Genomic DNA, 26,482 nt, shown 5'->3' with positions numbered 1-26,482 from the left:
GTACACAATGGAGATCTAGAACATTCTTTTATTGTTTGTCCCCTTAAATGCAAGTGGCATTTGTGTATCTGCCTTTGGTGTGCCCTCTATGGCCAATTGACCATGGGACCTTCTCCCTGTTTTACTTTTGATTTTTCTTTGCCCTCTAGGGTTTCTCTTTCAAGTGACTACGAAAGAAATTGGGTTCAGTTAATAGTGGATTGACTCTCCCAGCATATCTTAGTTTACTTGAAAGAATTTCTTTTGGCGAGGCGCAGTGGCTCAGGCCTGCAATCCCAACGCTTTGGGAGACTAAGGTGGGAGGATCACATGAGACCAGGAGTTCGAGACCTGCCTGGGCAATATTTCTAGACCCCATCTTTACAAAAGAACATTCTTAAATTAGCCAGATGTAGTGACATGCACCTGTAGTTTTAGCTACTTGGGAGGCTGAGGTGGGAGGATTACTTGAGCCCAGGAGTTTGAGGCTGCAGTGAACTATGATCACACTGCTGCACTCCAGCCTGGGCAACAGAGCAAGACTCTGTCTCAAAAGAATTTTGAAAAAAAAAATCATTTAAATGAAGGGACTCAACTGTTTACAAGGCCCCGCCAGCCACCTAAATGAGGAAAGTAGGCCTGGCACAGGCCCTTGTCTCAAAGGGATTATCTGTGGAGGCTTATTCTTTGAGGGCCAAGCAAACCCATATGTACCCTGGACCACCCACTTCTGACCTTTGCCTTAAATGCATAGAAAGTCCAAGATGTTTGTTTGTCTGTTTTGCTGAACACAGTCCCCCCCGGATGCAGTTTCTTTCCTGTGTTTAGCTCAGGAAGTACCTCTGAGCTTCCCCTGTCTTTGACTTGAATGCTAGTCTATAGCAGCTTCACAGCCTTTCCACCTCAAGATGTTTACCCTTATTTATTTTCACTTCATTGTCAAACATAGGCCTTTGAAGTATTTAGTGCAGGGGCTTACGATGACTTGAGAAATAAATGTCAGCTCAGGCCTAATATCCAGCATCCTTTTACCGTGAATTTATTCTCCCCGGCTGTCACTCTGGGGAACTTCTAGCAGGTCAGAGGATCATTTTGATGCCTACCTTGGGCTGGTTTATTACTAATTCCTCTTTGACAATGGCTTTGTTTCTGTTGGGTTGCAGTTTCGAGGCAGGCGTAGATCCAAATCCCGGACAGGTGTGGACCGTGGGGTGGGCCTGACTGTCGACCAAAAACTTGAGCTGGTACAAAAGGAGCTGGAAGACACGAAGGATGACTTACGGCACATGAGGGCAAATGCGGAACGCGACATGCAGCATCACGAGGTACACTTTCCTCCCGGAGCAGCCTGTCTTGCCCGGGCTCCCCACCTCCACCCCATCAAGAGGTATCTAGAGTGGGTTCATGTGATTGTTGGGGCTTTAGAAGAAACACAAGTAGGATGAGGCGAATCCAGGGCCTATCTTCAAGGAACTTACCACCTGCTTGTGGGGACGACATAGTTTCGAACTTTTTTTTTTATGGGAAATTTCAAAAATACACAAATGTAGAGAGGCTAGCACAACAAACCCCTATGTACTCAACACCTGGGTACAGTGATCATCAACATATGGCCTCTTTTGGTTGATCAACTTTCCCTTCATCTCGCTGGGTTACTAGGAAGTGAAATCCTAGTGAATCTCTGTACATAGTTCAGTATATATCTTTAATATATGAATTCTTTTAGAAGACATAACCACGATAACCCTAAATGCTCTTAAAATTTTACAATAATTTCTTTTTTTTTTTTTTTTTTTTTTTTTGAGATGGAGTCTTGCTCTATTGCCTAGGCTGGAGTACAGTGGCATGATCTCGGCTCACTGCAAGCTCTGCCTTCTGGGTTCATGCCATTCTCCTGCCTCAGCCTCCTGAGTAGCTGGGACTACAGGCACCCGCCACCATGCCTGGCTAATTTTTTTGTATTTTTAGTAGAGAAGAGGTTTCATCTATTAGCCAGGATGATCTCGATCTCCTGACCTCGTGATCCTCCTGCCTTGGCCTCCCAAAGTGCTGGGATTACAGGTGTGAGCCACCATGCCCGGCCTACAGTAATTTCTTAATAATACAACAGGTTTGAGGTTTAAGTTAGTGTATTAGGGTTCTCGAGAGGGACAGAACCAAGAGCATACATGTATATATGAAAGGGAGTTAATTAGGGGGAATTGGCTCACGTGATTACAAGGCAAAGTCCTACACAATCGATCGGCTGTCTGAAGGCTGGGAAAAGAGAGAAGCCGGTAGTGGCTCAGTCCAAGTCTGAAAGCTTCAAAACCAGGGAAGCCAACAGTGCAATCTTTACTCTATGGCCGAAGGCCCTTCAGCCCCCAGGAAGCCGCTGGTACAAGTCCCAGGGTCTAAAGGCAAAGAACCTGGAGTCTGATGCCTGAGGGCAGGAGGAGCGGAAGGAATTGTCAGGTGTGGGAAGAAGAGGGAGAGCCAGAAGTCTCAGTACACAAGCTTATCCACCTTCTTCCACCTGCTTTGCTCTAGCTGCTCTGGCAGCCAATTGGATGGTGCCCACCCACATTGAGGGTGGATCTTCCCCTCCCTGTCCACAGACTCAAATATCAGTCTCTTCTGGCAACATCCTCACAGACACACCCAGAAACAATACTTTCCCAGCCATCTAGGCATCCCTGAATCCAGTCAAGTTGAAACCTAATATTAACCATCACAGTCAGTGAATTGAGTGAAAAGTCCCTAGGTCAGCATTTCTTTTTTTTTCTTCTTTTTTTTTTTTTTTTTTTTTTTTTGAGACGGAGTCTTGCTCAGTTGCCCAGGCTAGAGTGCAGTGGTGCGATCTCAGCTCACTGCAAGCTCCGCCTCCCAGGTTCATGACGTTCTCCTGCCTCAGCCTCCCAAGTAGCTGGGACTACAGGCACCCACCACCATGCCCAGCTAATTTTTTTTGTATTTTTAGTAGAGACAGGGTTTCACCATGTTAGCCAGGATGGTCTCGATCTCCTGACCCCGTGATCCACCCGCCTTAGCCTCCCAAAGTGCTGGAATTACAGGCGTGAGCCATTGCTCCCGGCCCCTAGGTCAGTATTTCTATACGGCACACGTGCCCATGGTTCATGCCCTGTTACAGACTAATATAGTAGTGTCTCTTAGTGTAGAGTCCAATACAGTCAATTTCCTCCAGAGAAGAAACATCACTGTTAATTCGGTTGCCCACAGGATGACGTTGTTGGCTTGCATTTGAGACCCATGTTGTATGAAAAATAGATACTTCTGTTCTATTTCTAAAGTTTTCTATTTTTCTGTTTCTAAATGTGGGCATTCACAGAATCACACTTGTCTCAAGAGGGACCGATCAGTAGACTCATGTCTCCCATTGATGCAACCATCTGTATACATCAACTGATACCGCTCTCCCACCCCTCCTCTCTCTCTTTCCAAACATGCATTGTTGAATTCTAGCAAGTTAAAGGAGGTTGGGATGTGGTAGCGTTATCCTGACCTGCTAGGTTGTGCAATGTAAGCATCAAGTGCAGAGACAGAGATCAGTATGGGCTAGAGTGGTCAAAAAGAATGTGTTGAGGAGGTAGGGCTTAAAAGGGACTTGGCATGATCTTGAAGAATGATGACATCTGTTTAAGGCACAGGGAAAGAAAGGCACCCCAGGTAAAGAGAATGACATGGGCAAGGAAGTGGAGGTGGGCACAAGCATGGTGAGCTCATGACATAGAGGAGGCTGGTGTGATTAGAGAAGAGGCTACTTTGGAGGCTGCTTCAGGAAGTCAGGTTGAGTAAGGCAATGATTTCTTGAGAGCCATGCCAAGGAGTTTATCTTTGATGTCTTAGAAAGCTGGACCTCACTGAGGATACTTGAGTAGGAGAGCAACGTGTTGAAAGCAGCATTTCAGGTGGATTGATGTTCTACCATGTGGAGATGATGGGGCTGGGAAGAGGCTGGAGCCTGAGGTCAGCCAGTGAAAATGCTTTTGCTTCTTGGTGCCCAGAAAAAAAGTCTGAACTAGGATGATTTGCAGTCTGGCTGCAGATACCATTCCACTGTATTTTTTATAGTAATGTGTGTGTGTGTAAGTGTTTTCTTATTTCCAGGCAATCTATGTTGTAGAATGTTGAAAAATACAGTTAAGCTAAAAGAACATTTGAAAACATTCACAATTTACCACTCACAGGTAATTTCTGTTGACTTTCCATTTACCTCCTACAGTTTAGATAATTTTCTATGCATATATGAATTTCTTCTAAAAAATAGTATCATGTTATTTTGTAAACTATATTTTTCACTTAACAACATCTCTTTATGTCAATACATATATTCATTTTATAACTTTTTTTTTTTTTTTTTTTTTTTTTTTTTTAAGAGATGGGGCCTCACTGCATTGCTCAGGCTGGGGTGCAGTGGCCATTCACAGTCACGATCATGGCACACTACAGCCTCAAACTTCTGGCCTCCAGCAATCCTCTTGCCTCAGCCTCCTGAGCAGCTGGGACTACGGGCACCATACCTGACTTTATAATATCTTCTTTATTTTTTTCCATTCTCTCCCCTCAAATACTCAGGTTTGGAAGTATAATGTCTTCTTTTAAAAGTAACAGAAATATAATAAGAGTGCCTCTTTATTTCCCCACTAGTCCATCTCTGTAGATGTAACTGTGGTTCATGTTTTGATGTATATCCTTACAGATATTTTTAATGGATAAATAATCTCAAATATGGAAATACATATCTAGATAGATACCTTGGCCAGGCATGGTGGCTCATGCCTGTAGTACCAGCACTTTGAGAGGCTGAGGTGGGCGGATCACCTGAGGTCAGGAGTTCAAGACCAGCCTGGCCAACTTGGTGAAACCCTTCTCTACTAAAAATACAAAAATTAGCTAAGAGACACCACCCGCATGGTGGTGGGTGCCTTAGTTCCAGCTACTCAGGAGGCTGAGGTAGGAGAATTGCTTGAACCCGGGAGGCGGAGGTTGCAGTGAGCTGAGATTGTGTCACTGCACTCCAACCTGGGCAACAGAGCGAGACTCTCTCTCAAAAAAAAAAAAAGGCCAGGTGCGGTAGCTTACGCCTGTAATCCCAGCAATTTGGGAGGCCGAGGCGGGTGGATCACAAAGTCAGGAGATCATGACCGTGCTGGCTAACACGGTGAAACCCCATCTCCACTAAAAATACAAAAATTTAGCCGGGCGTGGTGGCGGGCACCTATAGTCCCAGCTACTCGGGAGGCTGAGGCAGGAGAATGGCGTGAACCCGGGAGGCGGAGGTCGCAGTGAGCCGAGATTGTGCCACTGCACTCCAGCCTGGGCGACAGAGCAAGACTCCATTAAAAAAAAAAAAAAAAAAAAAAAGATAGATACCTGACATCTGTTTTTGTTTGCTCTCTTTTTATGGATTCTATTTTTCAAAGAATGCTTTTAACTAATAACATTGAATAGTCAAGTTTGTATCTTAAGGATATGTTCCTAAGACTAAGAAGAAACATATTTTGGGACACAAAGAGGCCTGGGAACTTAGGTTTTCTTAGAGGACACATCCTTGAAGATTGCTGGAAACATTCTTCTCTCTTTGTGCTGATCCCCCAGGCGATCATTGAGGAGGCTGAAATTCGATGGAATGAAGTTGCGAGAGCAGTGCATGAGTTTGAAAAAGATATTCTAAAAGCCATATCCAAGAAGAAAGGGAGTATTTTGGCCACTCAGAAAGTGATGAAATACATAGAGGACACGAACCGCCGGAGGGTGAGTTGGCAGACGGAGCTTAAAAAGGGAAAAAACATTCTTGCAGGGATGTTATAGAAATCGTCCATGTGAAGCAGCCTAGCTCCATTTGGTCTACCATAAATGTTGCCCACATATGCAGATTTTCTTTGCATCCCTGAAAGTGTATGTGTATATGCATGTTTTAAAATGTATGTTTATGGCTGGGCGCAGTGGCTCACGCCTGTAATCCCAGCACTTTGGGAGGCTGAGGCAGGCGGATCATCGGAGCTGGAGGACCAGCCTGGCCAACATGGTGAAACCCTATCTGTACCAAAAATACAAAAATTAGCTGGGTGAGGTGGTGTGCGCCTGTAATCCCAGCTGCTTGAGAGGCTGAGGCAGGAGAATTGCTTGAACCTGGGAAGCAGAGGTTGCAGTGAGCCGAGATCACGCCACTGCACTCTAGCCTGGGCAACAGAGCAAGACTCCATCTCAGAAAAAATAAATGAATGAATGAATGAATGAATGAATGAATGAATGAATGCATGTTTATCAAGGTTAACACCAGCCAGGCAGGATGTATATTAATAGTACCTCAGATTGATTTCTGTTTTTTGTTATTTGTTTCAAGATCTGTTATCTTTTCTTGAGAAAGGTATGAGACTGGTCTGGTCCAGCCTGTCTAGAGAGATGACTGTGGAGTAGGACAGGTAAATCTCTTCTTCAAATTTTAAAAAAAAACCTTTTAAAAAATTGTTATAGAGATGGGGTCTCACTGTGTTGCCCAGGCTGGTCTTGAACTCTTGGGCTCCAGCAGTCCACCCACCTTGGCCTCCTAAAGTGCTGGGATTACAGGTGAATCTAAAGCTCTTTGAGATCCTTTGTTATCAGGAGATAGACCTTGGGCTGTTATGAGAAAAAAGGAGAATTTGGGGGGTAACCTTCATTTCCAGAGATTTTACAATATGTCAAGCTTTAGATCCTGGAGACAAGGTAGGGTTACTAACCCTAACATGTTAAGAGTAATAAAAATTATGTAAACTACCATGGGAATACAAGACCAAAAATCATAAGATCATTTTGTCAGGAAAGACCCCTACAGTAGCATACACCCAAATAATCTTGATTTTGAAAGCAATGTAAAATTTGCATGTTGCAAAACCAATGTCTTCTGCTTCTTGGTCATGAAATATCATACCAGCCCCAGCTTAAGTAGAAGTAAAAGGACCTAAAATAAGTGACAGAATGTTAGAGCTCAAGGTTTGGTTTGCAGCCCCAGAACCATCCACTTTTCAAACCAATGGGAAAAAGGAGAGAAATAGATTAAATGCATTAAAATATGCCTTTATGTTTTAGGATAATATGAAGGAGAAATTACGTTTGAAAAATGTTTCTCTCAAAGTTCAGAGGAAAAAACTGCTTTCACAATTGAGGCAGGTATGTGGTCCTTTCTCTCTCTCTCTGTTTCTTTTTAAGGTTACCATGGTAGGCTGAATAAGGTTCCCACCCCCACCCCAAAATGTCCATATCCTAATCCCTGGAATCAGTGAATACATTAACTTACATGGCAAAAAGGATTTTGCAGATGTGATTAATTTAGGATCTTGAGATGGGGAGATGGTTTTGAATTACCTGGGTGGGCCCTATATAATCTCTCTCCTTATCAGTGGGAAGCAGGAGGGTGGGAGAAGCTATGATAACAGAAGCAGAGATCAGAGTGATGAGCTTTCATGCTAGGGAGAAGGGGCCAGGAATCAAGGACTGCAGACAGCTTCTAGAAACTGGAAATGACAAGGAAACAACAGATTCTCCCCTAGAGCCTTGGGAAGAAATGCAGCCCTGCTGAGATCCTGATTTGAGCCTCCCAACCCATTTCAGACTCCTGACCTCCAGAACTATAAAATAATAAATTTGCATTAAAGCCACCAGGTTTGTGGTGATTTGTTACAGCAGCAATAGGAAACTCATATGATGACTGTGCAGGCAAATCAGAGGTTTTCTGTAGACAGAGTTGGCGTGAATTTAAAAGACCCTCAAGACATACTTGTTGGCCCTTTCTGGGAAAATGGCCTGGTAGCACAGTTATATGTGCTTTGATGTGTCTAGCATCGCCACCAGCTGACCCTAATGGCTCCTGATGAAAGGCAGTAAGGCAAACATGGTTCCGTCCTTTCCTAGCTCAATATTTTTATTATTAACTTGAATTTGGGCACTGGTGGCATGCTCATCAAAGGGGGCTACTGACAAGGACACAAAACTGGGCAGGAGAATTAACACGTTGGGGCACTATTGCTTGAGTGACTTGGGATCCAGAAAGACCTCAGCAAGCTGGGACAGATTTAACAGCATGAAGTGACGAAGGACAAGTGTAACACCTACACTTTTGATCCCCCAAAATACCTGATCAGGTACAGGTTGGCTTAGCCATAGAGTACCTGATAAAGTCAGCTCAGCTGGTGGTGATGCTATGGCGTAGGCTGCACTTATAGAAACACAGTGCCCAGAACAAGGAAGGGGTAGACTTTCTCTGCTGTGTCTGAGCGGCCCCTACCTGGAGTGTCATGTCACAGGGTGAGCCCCACCCTTGGAAGAATTGGCAAACTAGAGTTCACATCGGAGAGCAAGCCAGATGTCGGGAATAGAAACCATCTCCAAGAGCCTGGGACTGATGTGCCCGAGGAGAGAGGGCCCAGGAGGGCCACAGCCATGTCTCCAAGTGCTCAGGGTTGCAGCAGGAAGGGAGAGCAGAGCTGGGGCTGTGGATGGAGGTGTCAGGGAAGGAGATTTGAGTTCAGTGCAAGAAAAAATTCTGCAGTGAGTGGTCCCAGTGGAGCTGTCTGCAGATCATCAGTTCCTGGTACTTGGAGGTTCATGCAAGCACCGGCATCTTGAAGAGGGGCTTTAAGCTGGAGATAGGGAGTAGATGGATGATCTTTAACCTTAATGCTGCTGCTACACAGAGGTAACACAGACACGGGCCCTGCCCTTGTGAGCTCCTAGACTAGTGGGCAGCAGTGTTGTGAGAAAAGGTGTATATGTGTAATTGTATACAGAAGCTATATACCAAGGACTGGCTGGGCGCGGTGGCTCACACCTGTAATCCTAGCACTTTGGGAGGCCGAGGTGGGTGGATCACGAGGTCAGGAGATTGAGACCATCCTGGCTAACACAGTGAAACCCTGTCTCTACTAAAAATACAAAAAAATTAGCTGGACATGGTGGCGGGCGCCTGTAGTCCCAGCTACTCGGGAGGCTGAGGCAGGAGAATGGCATGAACCCTAGAGGCGGAGCTTGCAGTGAGCCGAGATTGCGCCACTGCACTCCAGCCTGGGTGACAGAGCGAGACTCCGTCTCAGAAAAAAAGAAAAATAAAAAAAGAAGCTACATACCAAGGATCACAGAGCTAAAGCTTCCAGGGGCTCAGCAGAGAGAGGGATCCCCCTCCGGTGTGGAAAACAGGTTGGGAGCATCGGAGCTGGAGGAATGGTTGTATTGGGGCTTAAGGAAGTTGTGTTGTTTTGGGAAGGGGAAGAAGATGAATCCCAGGAGATAGGACAGACAGCATGAGTGAGGTGTGGGAGTGAGGAACAGCAGTTCCCAAGTCGGTCTGTTGTCTGCCACAGATATAAAGTGGCATAGACCTGGCAGGGCTGGTAAGGTGGGCCAGGACAGGGAGGGAACCTTATACACTTGGGCACTGCAGTGCAGAAATATCAGATGATCAAAGAAGGGGGAATCTATGGGCTGCTTGTCCTGGGTTTTTCATGTTAAAAACAACTTTTAAATGGCCTGATTCTTTCTCTTCCTTCATGGCCCTGTTAGGCACCACCCACTGTGGGATGTCCTCTGTGCGTGACTCAGTCTTTCATCCTCCCCTGGCCTGGCTTAGCGACTTCTGTGTGCCCTCTGCCCCCACTCCCCCACATTCCCCCCGAACAACACATCCCACTGCGCCACACTGTTGAGTCAATGGCTTGTCTGTAAACCCTCATATGCACTGCCTGGAGCCAGGGAACATTGTATTTACTTAAATCTCTATTCCCAGTGCCTAACACCATGCCTGGGACCAAACAGATGCCCAATACGTGTTTGTTGAATGACTGAATGATGACTGACCTCCAAAGTCTTATCAAGAGTTGCAAGATGTGAGCCATACATTCAGAATCACAGCTGACGTATCATCTTTTCTTTCATCTTTCTGAGCTGTAGAAAGAAGAGGTGGGTGAGGCCCTTCATGATGTTGATTTTCAGCAGTTGAAGATAGAGAACGCTCAATTTCTTGAAACAATTGAAGCAAGGAATCAAGAACTGACCCAGCTAAAGCTCTCATCTGGAAATACTCTGCAGGTCCTCAATGCCTACAAAGTAAGGCCATCCCTGATGCCTAAGGCTCCCCCAAGGCTTTCCATACTCACCTTTCTGGCCACAGGGAGGTTCTTGTGCACTCCGGTTTCACACAGCGCTTAGGTGCCCCCTCACTGTCAAGCCATGTGTTCTGAAATTTCCTGAATGCTCCCATAACCCTGGCTGTGTGTGAGAACCAGGGTTTTTCTTTAAAAAGAAAAAAAAAAAAAAAGATAGATAGATGATAGGTAGGTAGATAGATGGATGGATGGATAGATAGATAGATAGATAGATGACTAGTCCCACTCTGACTAATTGAATTAGGAGGTGAGGGCTATGCATCTTATTTATTTTGTTTTCTTTTTTATTGTTGTTGTTAATTCCCCAAGTGATTTTTATGGATGGTGAGTTTTGAGAACTAACCACATTTAGAGCCCTGTTTAATTTGAGCACATTATAAGCACTTTCCTGCTTAAAACCCTGCAAAGGAAAGCAGTCTTAGCTATAGATCAGAAAACTACTAAATAATTTATCATCCAAACAGAACTCTTTTGGGAGGGAAAAGAAGCACTATTAATAATTAGGCAGAGACTATAGGCACACAAAGGGCCTGGCCCCAACAGACGAGGCCATCTGGTTACCCTGCTAGAGACCATCTAATGTAGTATTCAGCAACTACAGGCCAGTGTATCCCCACCCACTGCCCTGTGAGCTAAGAATGATATTACAGAAGAACCTTTATAACCAATTTGATTATAGAAAACACTAACTGGAAACCAAATGAAGCAACATTGGTTTCTTCCCTAGAAATTCCATTTCTTTCATTAGTAGACCTATATTCTAAAATATTGTACTCAATTATTATATCTTGAATTGAATCGATAAAACGTTGGTAGGATTTTTTTCTCTTGTTAATATAAGTACATAATACCCACAATTTTGCTTCTGGGCTTGCAAAACCTAAAATATTTACTATGTGGTCCCTTACAGAAAAGTTTTGCTGACCCCTCACATAGTGCCCAGGTGATATCGGTGGCTATGAGCTTAGGTAGCTCGCAGGTGGGCTTTGTTTGGTCCACACAGTTTAAAAATGTGAATGTGAATGCGTTTAGGCCAGGTTTATGTTTGTTCAACATTTTCCTTTTACAAATGAAAAAACCGAGGGTCAAAGATGCAGAGTAGACAGGGAGCAGTGGCTCACACCTGCAATCCCAGCACTTTGGGAGGCCTAGGTGGGCAGATCACCTGAGGCCAGGAGTTCAAAACCAGCCTGGCCAACATGGCAAAACCCTGTCTCTAAATAAAAATACAAAAAATTATCTGGGCGTAGTGGTGCACACCTGTAATCTCAGCTACTTGGGAGGCTGAGGCACAAGGATTGCTTGAACCCCCAGGGGCAGAGGTTGCAGTGAGCTGAGATCATGCCACTGTACCCCAGCCTGGGCAACAGAGCAAGACTCTGTCTCAAAAAAAAAAAAAAAAAAAAAAAAAAGATGCAGAGTATTTGCCAAATTCAAGCAACAAGTTACTGACAGAGATGGGACTCCAAGTCCAGTGTGCATCCCACCTAACTCAGTGTGTATCCCACCCGACTGCCTTTTCCAGCATAAAGTATGTAGAAAACAGTGTGCTGGCATTCTGAAATTTATGTGTCATAAACATCCGAACAGATCCTCTACTTTTAGCTTCTCTCATCAGTTTTTAGCTTATCTGATCACTGTTATTTATAGAGGAAACCAATTCCTGTGGCTCCCAGGCCCTCGTTGCCTGGAGAGCGGGTTGTACTTCATTAGATCACACTGGACCTCGATCTTATCCCGTGGAATCAGTTAAGTAGCACAGGGCCTGCCTGGTCTTGTGGGGGAAAAGCCAAGGGTTTTGGAAATGGAGCTACTGATTTTTAAAATCAAACTGCCAGGTTGCAGGGCCTGACCTCTTTAGGATGGGTCTAAACACGCAGTGCAGATTGCTTGCAGTACCCGAGATCAGCAGCACAGGCCACCATGGGCAGAGTGAGAGCCATTCCTGGGGGAAATGGAGGCAGAACAACTGAGTTGTGGAGTCAGACCTTGCCTGTGCTTGAATGTTCTGCTGGGGGAGGTGCTTCATCTAGGCAAGATTCTTCACCTCTTGGAAGCAAGTTTTGTGTCACCAGGATGATGCTCTATCTAGTATGTGTTATGTCCCCAGCATCAAGGATGGTGCCTGGCCAAAGCAGGTGCTTGGCCAATATTGCTGAATGAACTGCTTGCAGAACAGGTGTGTATTTGGTAGGCGTGGGAGGGTGACAGGAGGGGCCACTTTGATGTAAATATGAAACATTCATTCTCCCAGCAATCCGAAAATGAAAATAAAGAAACAAATATCAAACACCCAAGTATGAAACCTTGTTAAAGACATGCAGAATAATTTTCCTCTATACTAAAAGTACCAATACCTTCAGTAGGGTAGGCACCAGGCTAAGTGCTAAGGGTACCGCATTGAGACAGCACCAGGCAGAAATGGGCTCTTCTCTTCTGTGAGTTTCATGTGTGAGCCTGAGTCAAGGTGGCAGCTTTTTCTCTGACTTTATGCCCTCAAGCCCTGCCTGGTGGAGTTTGGTGAAATGTAAGCATGTGACTACAGCTGTGATGAGTCACTCCAGACTGCCTGTAAACTAGTGATCTGGGGCCTTGTAGGTAGAATTCTAAGATGTCCCCAAGACTCCCCAGCCCCTGGTATCTACACCCTGTATAATCTCCGGCCAGGACTGTGAATATGATGGTTTCGGTTAAGTTCTGTTCTGTTCTATGAGTCGGTTATACTGTATGGCACAGTTGACTAAAGACCGGGAGATCACCCACTTGGCCTGACCTAATCACACGAGCCCTTTGAAAGAACAGTTTCTCTGGAAGAGGAAGTCATAGATATGAACCATGAGGAGAAATGGCTGGAGGAGGTCTTCTCCATTGTGGGCTTAAAGACAGAGGGGCCATATGGAAGGGATTCAAGAGGGACCTCTGGAAGCTGAGGCGACCTCCTGCTGATAGCCCAAAAGAAAACAAGGGCCTTGGTCCTATAGCTTCAAGGAAGTACCTTCTGCCAGCAATAAGGGAGCTTGGAAGAGGACCCTGAGCCCTTGACAAGAACCACAGCCCTGGCGGACACCTTGATTTCAGCCAGATGCGACCGTGGGGGAGAATCCAGCCACACTGTGTGCAGACTCCTGGCCTATGGAAGCTGTGAGATAATAAATGGGTGTGGCTCTAAGCCACAAAAGTCTGTGGTAATTTGTTACATAGCAATAGAAAGTGAATGCAGTCCTTTTCAGAAGTGGCCTCCCCAAGGGACCCACATCTTGACTCAGCATCACCAATGCAGCTTTTATCAGCCTTCGTGGAGACTGCCCTGGCAGAGCCAGTGATGGCCTCGCTGCTACTCTTGTACCTCCATTCCTTCCTGCCCTGCCGCTCTAAGTTGGTGACCACTTGTCTTCCCTCCACTCTCCTTCCTCCCACCTGAATTGCTGGATTTGCAGCAAAGTCCTGCCCCATCTCCCTGGCCCCACACCTCACCCTGTCAGTCTGGTCTCATTCATTTTTGCTTTCGTTAGCAGAGCAATTCTCAGGCAGGACATGGAACAGGGAATGAGCCTTAAGAAGGGAGGCCTGAAAATAGGAGTGGGGAAGAGAATGGCCCCTGGGTGATGGAAGGTCCCCCAGGCAGGTGGTTCTAGTCTTCTCTGTTTTGACACCCTGGGGCAATGCCCTTGCCCCCTCCTCCTGCCTTTACTTTGACTGTGGTCCCTGCCGCTCTCTACCCACTCTCCCAGCTCCTATTAGATCCTCCTCTCCTTGGCTCTTTCCTTAGCTTGGAATGTTCTCTTCCCTCTTCACCTAGACATACTGACTCAACCTTTCAGCTCTCTTCCCAGCATATATATAAAAAATATATATATTATATATTATATTATATATTAAATATATAATATATATATTATTATATATTATATATATATATTATATATATATCTATATATAATATATTAAATATATAATATATATATTTTTAATATATAATATATATATTTATATATATATATATATATATTTTTTTTTTTTTTTCAGGAAAACCTTCTCCAACCCTGTCCTGGCATTCTCATAGCTTGGCACAATTGCAGTCTTACATTTCTTCTTGCAATTATTTTACTGCCTTTCCCCTACTGTCCGGGCTGTGAGTCAGCCTTCTGGTGGCAGAGCCTAGTTTGCTTCACTGGCCAGTGCGTGGTGCAGGGACTGGCGCCTGGTGGGTGGGTTTTCAGGGTTTGTTGAGTGAGCTCCCCCAAATCACTGTGTCTTTCCCTTGGCCCACTCCTCTGCTCAGCAAAGCACATCCCAGTGCCTCTGGCCGACTCTTCCCCACTGAGAGAGAGTGGTCAAAAGGGGACCAATCTAAGAAGCAGGGGTGGGGCCTGCAGGAGCCGGTGAAGGGCAATGATGCCGTGGGAATCTGCAAGGCTGTGCTCCTGCAGGACTCCTCTAAAACTAGCAGGCCCGGCCTCATTAGGTGATGAGACGGTGGTGGAGCCTGTGGGCTGTGGAATCTCACTGTATGGGCTCAGTTCCCAGCTCCCCCTGGTCTCTGTGTCCTTGGGGAAATGGTTTTTACCTCCCTAAGGGTCAGTTCTCTCACCTATAAATGGAGATAGCAGTAGCACCCACCTTATGAGGAGTATTCCCCACTCTCCATCCACATGAGATAGTCACGGCAGCTGTTTGTTGAATGTTCTCCATGTGCCTCAGCACTCTACCAGGCTGTCTCCTGTACACCTCTCCACAACCCTACATGGTGACTGGACCCAAGTTTAGAAAGGTTCTGGGACCTCCCCAAAGATCTCCTTAGTGAGTAGTAGGGCAGGATTTAGGTCCCCGTGTGCCTTACTTCTTTGCCTGTCCAGCTGAGGACAAGACTCCAAGGTCCCCTCCTACCACACCAGTTCTCAGACATCAGGATTTGGAAAATCTGGGCAACAGTGAGAAAGGCAATTTGGACTTTCTGGATGGTCCTGCTTTTCTGTTCGTTAACAAAGAGCTGTCTCCCCTTCCTGCGGTTCTGAGAGGTCATCTTAGCTCAAGACTTGCTGTGTTGTTATATTTCAGAGCAAGCTTCACAAGGCAATGGAAATATACATCAATCTGGACAAGGAGATCTTGCTGAGAAAAGAGCTACTTGACAAAATTGAAAAAGAAACACTACAAGTAGAGGAGGTAGGAGAGGGCAAAATGTGGTATTTCTGGTATTTGTCTCCTTGTGTTTATAAGGGCTTGAGTCAAGGTCCACCAAGATCTAAGCCACCTTGCTGGTTTATCTAGAAAAGCCTAGACCATAAAAATCAAAGTAGCTCTGGGCCATCAAAGCACAAAGTGGCACCTGGAGACCTACAGTCCAGGTGTGTCGCATTTTACTGCTGAGTTGGGTTCTAGAGTCACCTCAGAAAACAAAAATTTCGTAGAGTCCAAATAACATTTGGGAATTCCTTAAGTGACCCATAAAGTACAATATTCAAAGTTTCGTGTCTATAACCCCAGGAAAAATGTTTAATGCATGTAGTAATGTCCCTGATAGGAAAAAAAGTACACATGCCAAAATAGAATGTTTGATGTAAAGGAGAGACAGAGAGAGGAAAGAGAGACAGAAAGAGAGAGAGAGAGAAACAGAGAGAGAGAGAGGTCATAACCATATGACATCTCGCCTGATACCCGGGCTAGACACTCACAGCCTGAGTAGCCTGTAGCAGAGACCACTGAAGGACAGCAGACCTGTGACCTCTGTCCTGGGCTCACTCCAAGGCCTGTGGTCACTGTGTGAAGAGGTGAATGGAGTCATCTGAGCTCCCTGCCTATCTAAATTGCAATTTACCTCTCTCATTACTTTGCTGACAATTGATAGCTGAATTTCCCTAACTTAAATGCACATAGGATGTGATGCAAAGAGAACTTTTTGGGGCGCAGGAGAAAGAGTGCTGGACTCGTGATCAGAAGGCCTGGTATGAGGTTTGGTGCTGCCAATTTCTAGTATTGAACAAGCTTTTAAATAGGACTGTTTCCACGTCTGTGAAATAGATCTACTGCCCTTATTGTAGTGGCTAGAGAGGACCACATATAATGACGCTTTGTTAACCTCTAAAACTGTATGATTATTAGTGTCATTGTCTTGTGTGGCCCCAAATTTGCTTACAGTGGCCCCAAAGCCACAGGATTATTCACATCTAAGTTACATCACAGCATGCACATCATTTTCTCGATGGAGAACCAACATCTTCCGCAAAAAAACCCCAGGCTCAGTACAGAGTGGCAAGAAGCAAAGTTAAAGCAAAAACCTGTGAACTCTCTTAATGCAGAATTGCTGTGGTCCTTATTTATTTTTTCCTTGGGTTGATAGTTATTAGATTAAAAGTAAAACTTAAAATTGATTTTTTTTTTAAAGCCGGGCATTCACTGCTTAGTATATTTTAGTTTTCTTGTTAATGTTTTGAAAATAGCTTTATTGGAATTTAATTTATATACCATATAATCACCCATTTAAAGTGTACAGTTCAGTGGATTATAATATATTCACAGAGTTGTGTAACCATCAGCACAATAATTTTAGAACATTTTCATCACCCCAGAAGAAAACCCTGCACCCATTAGACCTCCTTCCCCATAGGACAGGTGCAGTGGCTCGCCCTGTAATCCCAGCACTTTGGGAGGCTGAGGTGGGCAGATCATTTGAGGTCAGGAGTTCAAGACCAGTCTGGCTAACATGGTGAAACCCGGCCTCTACTAAAAATACAAAAATTAGCTGGGCGTGGTGGTGGGCACCTGTAGTCCCATCTACTTGGGAGGCTGAGGCAGAAGAATCGCTTGAGCCCACGAGGTGGAGGTTGCAGTGAGCCGAGATTGTGCCATTGCACTCCAACCTGGGTGACAGAGGGAGACTCCATCTCAAAGCAAAACAAAACAAAAATCTACTTAAGTACATTTATTTATAAAATGAAAGAAAGAAAAGTCCTTCTCCATTCCCCACACCCCACTCTCACCCTCCAGCTCTTGGCGGCCACTAATCTACTTTATGCCTCTGTGGATTTGCGTATTCTGGACATTTCATTTAAAAGAGATTATACAATATGTGGTCTTTTATGAGTGGCTTTTTTCACTTGGAATAACATTTTCAAGGTACACTTGTATCATGTATCATTTCTTTATTGTCATGGCTGAATAGCATTTCATTGTGTGGATAGACCACATTTTATTTATCCATTCATCACTCGGTGGACATTTGGGATTCCACTTCGGGACTATCATGAGTCATTCTGATATGAACATCCTGGTACAAGTTTTTCTGTGGATACGTGTTTTCTTTTCTCTTGATGTGTTTTCTTTTCTCTTGATGTGTTTTCTTTTCTCTTGATGTGTTTTCTTTTCTCTTGGACATATACCTAGAAGTGGAATTGTGGGTTATACATGGTAATTCTATGTCTAACACCTAGAAAAACTAGCAATCTGTTTTTGAAAGTGGCTGCCCCATTTCATATTCCCACAATGTGTGAGGGTTCCAGTTTCCGTACATCTTTGTTATTCTCAGTTTTTTTAAAAAAATGGCCATCCTACTTGGTATGAAGTGATATCTCGTTGTGGTTTTTATTTGAATTTTCTAATGACATGGAGCATCTTATCATGTGCTTATTGGCCACTTGTCTTTCTTTGAGAAATGTCTAGTCAAGTCTTTTGCTTAGTTGGGTTATTTATCTTTTTAACTTACCCATTGTAAGTTGAAAATATCGTAAGTTAAAAATGCATTTAACATACCTGACCTACTAAACATTATAGCTTAGCCTAGCCTATTTTAAATATGCTCAGAACACTTACATTAGCCTACAACTGGGCAAAATCATGGAACACAAAGTCTGTTTTATAATAGGGTGTTGAATGTCTCATGTAATTTATCGAATACTGTACTGAAAGTGAAAAATGGGTTATGTCGGTACTCGAAGTATGGTTTCTACTGAATGTGTGTTGCTTTAGCACTATCTTAAAGTAAAAAAAAAGCAACTTAAGTTGACCCATTGTAAGTCAGGGATCATCTGTATAAGATTCACAAATATTTTCTCCCATACTGTGGATTTTCTTTCACTTTCTTGATAGTTTTGTCTGCAACACAAACGTTTTTAGTTTTGGTAGAAGTCCAATTTATCCATTTTTTTTCTTTTGATCTTGTGCTTTTGGTGTCATATATAAGAAATCATTGCCTTACCCAATATCATGAAGATTTTCTCCTCTGTCTTCTTTTAAGATTTTATAATTTTAGCTCTTATGTTTAGGTTTATAATCGATTTTGAGTTAATTTTTTTAAATGGTGTGAGCGAGGAGTTCAAAAGCTGAAAGAAGAAAGGAGATGAAATATGTTCACAGAGTTTGTCATATTAACCTTTTTGTTTACATTTCTTCCTGTGAATTTGAGTTACTATCTGATGTTTCTTATGTAAATACAGCTTTGTTTCAACCTGCCTCCTTTGTGCTGTTACTGTCAAATACACTCCATGATTACATGTTATAGTTCCCCAAATACAATTATATATGTATTTTTATACACTTGCTTTTTAAATCAGTTAAGAGAAGAAATATGCAATTATACTGTCTTTTATAGTTACCTATTATACAGTTAATTTTATTTGCACTACTTTTTTAATGTCGATTTCATATTCCTGTAGGGTATCACTTGTTTTCAGCTTGAAGAACTTCCTGTAGTGTTTCTTGTAAGGCAGGTCTGCCAACCATGACTTCTGTAGGTTTTTGTTAATCTGGGAATGTCATTATTTTTCCTTTATTTTTCAGAAATAAACTTTTATTTTAGAAGTTTTAGATTTACAGGAAAATTGTGAAGATAGCACAGAGAACCGCCATACACCTCATACCCAGTTTCCCCTATTTTAACCTCTTATATCTGTAAAATGTGTTTTTTACAATTAATGAACTGGTATTGATACAGTATTATTAATCAAAGTCTGTGCTTTTGTCACATTTCCTTAGTTCTTACCTAACGTCCCTTAACTGTTCCAGGATCCCACCCAGGATATCCACATTACATTTACTGCTATATCTCCTTAAGCTCCTCTTGGCTAAGACAGTTTCTCAGAATTTCCTTGATGTTGATGACCTTGACAGTTTTGAGGAGTACTTGTCAGGTTTTTGTAGAATGTTCCTCCACTGGGATTTGTTTGATGTTTTTCTCATGATTACACTGGGGTTTATGTGTTTTGAGGGGGAAGACCACAGACATAAAGTGCCATTCACATCACATCATTTCAAGGGAGTCTACTATCAACATGACTCATCATTGATGTTAACCTTGATCACGTAGATGGATAGTATGTGACGGATTTCTTCACTGTGAAGTTACTCTCCCTCCTTTCCATACTGTACTCTTCGAAAGGAAGTCACTATGTACAGCCCATACTTAAGGAGTGGGGGTTCCACATAATTTATTTGGAATTCTTTGTATAGGAGATTTATCTATTCTCCCCCATTTATTTATTTTTAACATCATTTATTTATTTTTAACATCATTTATTTATATCAGTTTCAATTCATAGATACTTGTTTTATATGTTGGGTTATAATATCATAAGCCATGCATTGTTTAATGATGGGGATACATTCTGAGAAATGCATTGTTAGGCAATTTCATCATTGTGTGAACATTATAGAGTATACTCTATGATGGTATACCTAGATAGTATAGCCTACTACACACCTAGGCTCTATTGTGTAGCCTGTTGCTCTAGGCTATAACCCTGAAAAACATGTTATTATACTAAATGCTGTAGGAAATTATAATACAATGCTAAGTATTTGTGTATCCAAACATATCTAAACATAGAAAAGGTACAGTAAAGATATGGCATTGTAATCTTATGGGACCATCTTCATAAGTGGTTCACTGTTGACCAAAATGTTTTATGTGGCATGTGACTGTATTACATTATTTATTTTGTTGCTCAGATTGTTCCAGGTTGGCCATTGGGAGCACTTTCAGTTGAATTTGGTGTCCCTTTGACTCTCTTCATCTTTATGGCTTTTTTTTTTTTGAGCACTTCCTTTCTGGCACCAGAAGATGTTCTAAGCTCATCTTAGATATTTTCTGCCTCAGTCCTAGAATCCACCATTTCTCCAAGGAGGCTTGGTGTCTTTTATTTGAGAATGACATTAGAAACCAAGATCTGAGTGTGTTGATTGCTTGCTTTCATTTTGAAAGATCATTTTGAGGATTTAATATTCTTGAGTGGCAGGTTTTTTTCTTTCAGCCCATTGCCTTCTGGCCTTCATTGTTTTGGATGAGAAATCAGCTGTTAATCTTGTTGGGCTTCTCTTGTACGTAATGAATTGTTTTCTCTTGCTGTTTTCAATATTTTCTCTTTGCTTTGCCATTCAACATTTTGAGTGTGATGAGTCTCTGGGTGTGGATTTATTTGCATTTCTTCTGTTTGGAGTTTGTTGAGCCCTTTGGATGTGTGGCTTACTGTTTTCCAACAAATTGGTGAAATTTTCAGCCATTATATCTGAATAATTTTTTCTACTCCTTTCTCTTTCTTTTCTCTCTCTGTTACTCCCATTACCTGTATATTGGTACATTTAGTGGTGTTCCACATTTCTCTGAGACTGTTAATTTTTCTTCATTCTTTTTTCTCTCTGGTCCTCAATCTGCATAATCTCTATCAATCTACAAGTTTACCAATGCTTTATTCTACTGGCTTAAATCTGCTGTCAGTCTCCTGTGGTGAATTTTTCATTTCAGTCATCATATTGAAAAGATTCTGGATTTTCTATGTTTTAAAAATGAATTTCTACCTCTTTATTGATTTTTGTCACTTGATGAGACATTATTATTATTACTTTAATTCTTTAAACATGGTGTCCTTTGGTTTTTTGAATAGCTCCTTTGAAGACTTTGTCTGCTAAGTCCACCATCTGCTGTCCCTCAAAGGCAGTTTGTTTTGCCTTCCCTGGGTGGATCATGCTTTCCTATTTCTTTGCCTATCTCATAATTTTTGTTGGAAGCTGTATATTTTAGGTGATACAGCAATTCTTGATATTGATCCCTCCCACCCCTTTCTTGGGCTTGTCATAGTTTTTGCTTGTTACTTGTTGAGTGACTTGGCTGGACTAGATCAGTAAAGTCTATTCCCCTGCTATTAGTACTCTTTTTTTTTTTTTTTTTTTTTTTTTTTGACATGGAGTCTCGCTCTGTCACCCAGGCTGGAGTGCAGTGGTGCGATCTCGGCTCACTGCAAGCTCCACCTCCCAAGTTCACGCCATTCTCCTGCCTCAGCCTCCCGAGTAGCTGGGACTATAGGCACCCGCCAACACGCCAGGCTAATTTTTTGTACATTTAGTAGAGACGGGGTTTCGCCATATTAGCCAGGATGGTCTCGATCTCCTGACCTCGTGATCTGCCTGCCTTGGCTTCCCAAAGTGCTGGGATTACAGGCGTAAGCCACCGCGCCCGGCCCCCTGCTGTTAGTACTCTCTAATGTTTCTCCTCACCTGGTGCAGCCTTGGTCATGGATACAATTGCCCTGATGACCAGGGATAATTGTTGCTTCTGCTGAGTTCTCTTTGACTCTGCATCTTCCTACTAAGCTTACAGCTGGTCTACCTCTATTGGCATCACACCTGGCCATCAGCCTTCATTAATTGTTAGCTAATTGCTCTATTGCTTTCAACAGTACCCTGAGACAGTAATTGTTTTACATTCTGATTCAATTAAAGTCAGGACCCTTTGCAGGGGCAAAGTGTTGCCAGTCTTTGAGGCTTCCCCCAACTCTCAAAGGGCTCTTCTTAGTGGTCTCTTTCTCTGTTCTGTTAAACATATAGCTGGCTTAGTATTTTACTTGCTGCTACTAACATTGTGGAACTACCAGCCTCCTCTAAATTGCTTACCTTAAAAAACTCCATTGTTTCCCACACAGTTCTTAGGCATGAGCTCCCCATCTCTGTTCCAAATAAAGCAAGTCCCCTTGGGCAACATTCCATGGCCCTCTGATTTATAGCCTGATTTGGTTTGGCTCTGTGCCTCCACGCAAGTCTCATCTCAAATTGTAATTCCAATGTGTCAAAGGAGACACCTGGTGGAAGGTGATTGGATCATGGGGGCAGTTTACCTAATGCTGTTCTCATGATAGTGAGGGAGTTCTCACGAGATCTGATGGTTTTTAAAGTAGCAGTTTCAGCTGCACGTGCTCTCTCTCCTGCTACCTTGTGAAAATGTGCTTTACTTCCCCTTCACTTTCCACCATGATTGTAAGTTTCCTGAGGCCTCCCTAGCCATGCAGAACTGTGAGTCAATCAAATCTTCTTTTCTTTATAAAATTATCCAGTCTCGGGTAGTTCTTTACAGCAGTGTGAAAACAGACAAATACACAGCCTCTCTCCCTGGGCAAAACTTCTGCACTGCTGCCCTGGAACTGGGGTGGGACAGTGGACAACTTTTCCCATAGTGACATTGCTGTGGGTTGCTGGGTGGGGATCATAATCTCTGGTCTTCTCAGCGTGTCCCTCACAGCTATAGCACTTATGTTTTAATGCCTTCGTTCTTGCTACTTCATAATATTTGTCTTAGGTATTCTCAAATCACCATCTGGACAGGAGTATGCATTGATGGTTCTGCCCATATCTTTGGGTCTCTCCACAGTTGTTTGTTTATGCTAAACAGACAAGAGCTATTCACTGAACACCTGACAATTTATTATTGCATTCTGAAAACAAGTTAATAAAAATGAAATTAGTGGCTTGTTTTATAGTGTATTGAAACAGTGGAAGGTGCAAACCAATTACCTGGGGATCTTATTAAAATACAGATTCTGAGTGGGTAGGTCCAGGGTAGCCTGGGAGTCTGCAGCTCCCAGGTGTTTCTAGTGCCACAGATTGTGCTTTGTGAAGCAAGGAATTAAAAGACAATACCACATTGGGAAGATTCAACATAATAAAAATGTTAGTTCTCTTTAAGTTGATCTGTGAAATATGATATTCCAATTAAAATACCAAGGAAGGTTTTTTTGTTTGTTTGTTGTTAAGAATCTAAATCAACTGACTCAAAAATTCCTTGTGGGGGGGAAAAAGAGTATCCCCAAATTCCAAATGAATAAATGAGAGGACTAGCCCTATCAGATAATGAAATATGTTATAAAGTTACAATATTTAAAACAAGCTCAGGAATAGGCTGGAAGATCAAAGAAAAATGTATAAGGTCTTATAATGAACCCTGATACAGATCATATAAGTATATAAATATTTGATAAAACTTTGATGTTGATACCTTTATGATAAAAGTGGCATGGCATTAATCAACAGACAGCCAGATTATTGAATACATGACATGGGGTAACTGGGGTAACTGGTCAACCATTAAGGAAAAAATTATGTTGGAACTATGTCTTTTACTGAAGTTAATTCAGGTATATCAGATATTTAAATGTAAGTAAGAAAACCATTAAAATCCTAAAATAAATACTAGGAAAATTTTTAATCTTGGAATGAAGAGGCCTTTCAAAATATAAAACCTAGAAACTATGACATCAGTAAAGTGAGTTATATAAAAATGTAAGTTTTTCGCATAGCAAAAATGATCATAAGCAAAGTCAAAAGGTAAATAACTGGAAAAATGTTGTATCTAAAATCACAAGGAGCTAATAACTCCAAACAAATAACTTCTACAGATCAACAAGAAAAAACTAATAACTAATAGAAAAAATGGGCAAAAGTTTTCAAGAGTTTACTGAAAAGCTAAAATACTAAAACGTGAAAAATGCTCTACCTCACTCATAATACAAAGAATACAAAATAAAGCTATGATGGGATATTATTTTCCTCCTCTTAGATTGACAAAGATCAAAGAGTTGATAAAACTGTAGTGAGAGAATGAGGGAAAACCGGCAGTCTCAAACATTACTGCGCAAGTGTAATTGTCTTGATTATTATAAAGGGGAATTTAGCACTGTTTACCAAACATTAACATGCACATGTGCTTAAGGCAGGGTTTTTCACCCTAAACACATTATTATTGACATTTGGGGCTGGATAATTCTTTCTTGTGGCGGCAGGGCAGGGGGAGGTCTTGTGTATTGTAGGGTTTTTAGTAGCATCACTGGCCTCTACCTACTAGATGCCAGCAGCACCCCTCTAATTCCCACAAAAATGTCTTTAGGCATTGCCAAATGTCCCCTGGGGGCAAAATTACCTCTGGTTGAGAACCACTGCCCTAGAACAAGCAATTTCACTTTTAGTAGTTTATCCTACTGATTCACTTGCATAATGACAATGTGATGTATACCCAGATGGTTAGTAATTGCAGCATTGCTTATTGTAATAGCAAGAGATTAAACAGTTAAGTGACTGTGGGATAATTGTTAAATTATGGTACATCCATGTGGAAAATTATGTAGCTGTCAAAAAGAATGAGTAAATTCTTCATGTGCTGATACAGAAAGATCTTCAAGATTTATTGAATGAAAACATCTGGATGAATAAAAGTGAATAGAGTATGCTACTATTTAGGTCAAAAAAGGGAAACATGTTTGTATAAGCCTAGATTTCTGGAAAGATGCACAAAACCTAAAAACAGTGTATGCTTCTAGGCAGGAGACCCTCCTGATGGGGTGACAGGAGTGGGATGGGAGCTCGTCACAGTGTACCATTTGAACTGAATGTATAGCCTAAACAAAAGAATTAGTAAAATAAAAGTTAAAAGGATAATGTTAATTTTTGGGGGGAGACAGTTTCACTCTGTTACTCAGGCTGGAGTGCAGCGTCATGATCTCGGCTCACTGCAACCTCCGCCTCCTGGGTTCAAGCGATTCTCCTGCCTCAGCCTCCCAAATAGCTGGGATTACAGGCCTAAGCCACCATGCCTAACTCAGTTTTGTATTTTTAGTGGAGATGGGGTTTCACCCTGTTGGCCAGGCTGGTCTCAAACTCCTGACCTCAAGTGATCCGCCCGCTTTAGCCTTCCAAAGTGCTGGGATTACAGGGGTGAGCCACTGTCCCCAGCTGATGTTAATTTTTAAAAAATGCATTTTATTAAAAGGGCTAATGAATTTTACAGTATGATAATTTTTAAAATAAATATTTAAAAGACAAGGATTACTCACAAAATTGAATTACCATAGGTTCTAGCCATTCTGCATCTGGGAATGTACCCAAAAGAATTGAGAAGGGAATTGAACAGAGTTTTATACACCCATGTTGACAGCACCATTCTTCACAATAGCCAAGAAGTGGAAGCAACTCAAGTGTCTTATCGATGGATGAATGGATAAACAAAATAAATAAAATGTGGTATATCCATACAACGGAAAATCATTCCACCTTAGAAAGAAAGGATGTTTTGACGCATACTACCATGTGTAGGAAACTTAAGGACATTATGCTAAGTGAAATAAGCCAGTCACAAAAGGACAAATACTGTATGATTCCACTTATATGAGGTACCCAGAGAAGTCAAATTCATAGAGACAGAAAGTGGAATGGTGGGGGCCAGAGGCTGGGAGACGAGGGAAGGAGGAGTGATTGTATAATGGGTACAGAATTTCAGTTGTACAAGACAAAAAGAGTTCTGGAGATGGATGGTGGTGATGGTTGCACAAGAATGTGAATGTACTTAACGCCACAGAACTGTATAGTTAAAAATGGTTAAGATGATAAATTTCATGTTTTTTATATATACCTTATAATTTAAAAAGACATGGAAGTGAATTGAGTCTGATCGAAGTACACTTAAATACACAATTTTTCACACACAGAAAAACCCTAAGAAGTCTACAACACATTCCTTAATAAAGGAGAGGAAGAGGAAGGAGGGAAGGAAAGGAAAGGGGAAGAGAGACAAAGGAAAGGAAAGGAAAAGAAAAGGGAAAGGAATGAAAGAAACAAGACTATTTAGACCACACTAGGTGTTTCTGAACTGGCTTAAAATATGTTTTGCAAAAAAATCAGAGTTTTGTGATTCCCACCCCCTCCCCAACCTCTTTGAAAATGTAAACATTATTTTTGGAACTCTATTAGAACCATGGGAAGAGATGTCAGGGCCAGTGAGTTCTCAAAGCAAGAACTTCTGGGGTTCCCTGGGTGTAACTGGTTCTTCCCAACCCAGGACCGGGCCAAAGCCGAGGCAGTGAACAAGAGGCTCCGGAAGCAGCTGGCTGAGTTCCGGGCGCCACAGGTGATGACTTACGTCCGGGAGAAGATCTTAAATGGGGACTTGGAGAAGAGCATCAAGATGTGGGAAAGGAAAGTGGAGATAGCAGAGGTGAGCCACGGGGAGCCCTGAGATGGGCAGTCTTTTATGTCTTCAGTGTTTTCATTTAGGATTTTGTTCTTTGGGCTAAGAATATAGATGTTTGGATATGTAATTTCTGGGAGAAACCTCA

General features: G+C 42.4%; 2 protein-coding genes across 3 annotated transcripts in view; one reads left to right on the top strand and one right to left on the bottom strand.

The window, feature by feature from the left end:
- Positions 1 to 26,482, bottom strand: part of CFAP20 (cilia and flagella associated protein 20) — a 309,756-nt gene that overhangs the window by 126,080 nt on the left and 157,194 nt on the right. The gene's annotated exons all lie outside the window — the stretch shown is intronic.
- The window catches only part of CCDC113 (coiled-coil domain containing 113), a 34,737-nt gene that overhangs the window by 2,906 nt on the left and 5,349 nt on the right, over positions 1 to 26,482 (top strand). The window contains exons 3-8 of one of the 2 annotated variants that reach the window (XR_007721876.1): positions 1,143 to 1,304; positions 5,578 to 5,733; positions 7,051 to 7,131; positions 9,904 to 10,127; positions 15,177 to 15,284; positions 26,206 to 26,293. Coding sequence is in view for 1 of the 2 variants with exons in the window: in XM_050773034.1 (XP_050628991.1) it covers positions 1,143 to 1,304; positions 5,578 to 5,733; positions 7,051 to 7,131; positions 9,904 to 10,059; positions 15,177 to 15,284; positions 26,206 to 26,361 (819 nt within the window). In the remaining variant the exon portion in view is untranslated. Of the gene's footprint in view, positions 1 to 1,142; positions 1,305 to 5,577; positions 5,734 to 7,050; positions 7,132 to 9,903; positions 10,128 to 15,176; positions 15,285 to 26,205; positions 26,362 to 26,482 lie in introns of those variants that run through there. The other variant, XM_050773034.1, reaches the window with a different exon arrangement.

This window comes from Macaca thibetana, chromosome 20 (genome assembly GCF_024542745.1).
Source record: "Macaca thibetana thibetana isolate TM-01 chromosome 20, ASM2454274v1, whole genome shotgun sequence".
NCBI classification, from domain to species: Eukaryota; Metazoa; Chordata; class Mammalia; order Primates; family Cercopithecidae; genus Macaca; species Macaca thibetana.
The sequence above is the reverse complement of the archived record's forward strand: the minus strand, read 5'-3'. Positions and strand labels throughout refer to the sequence as shown.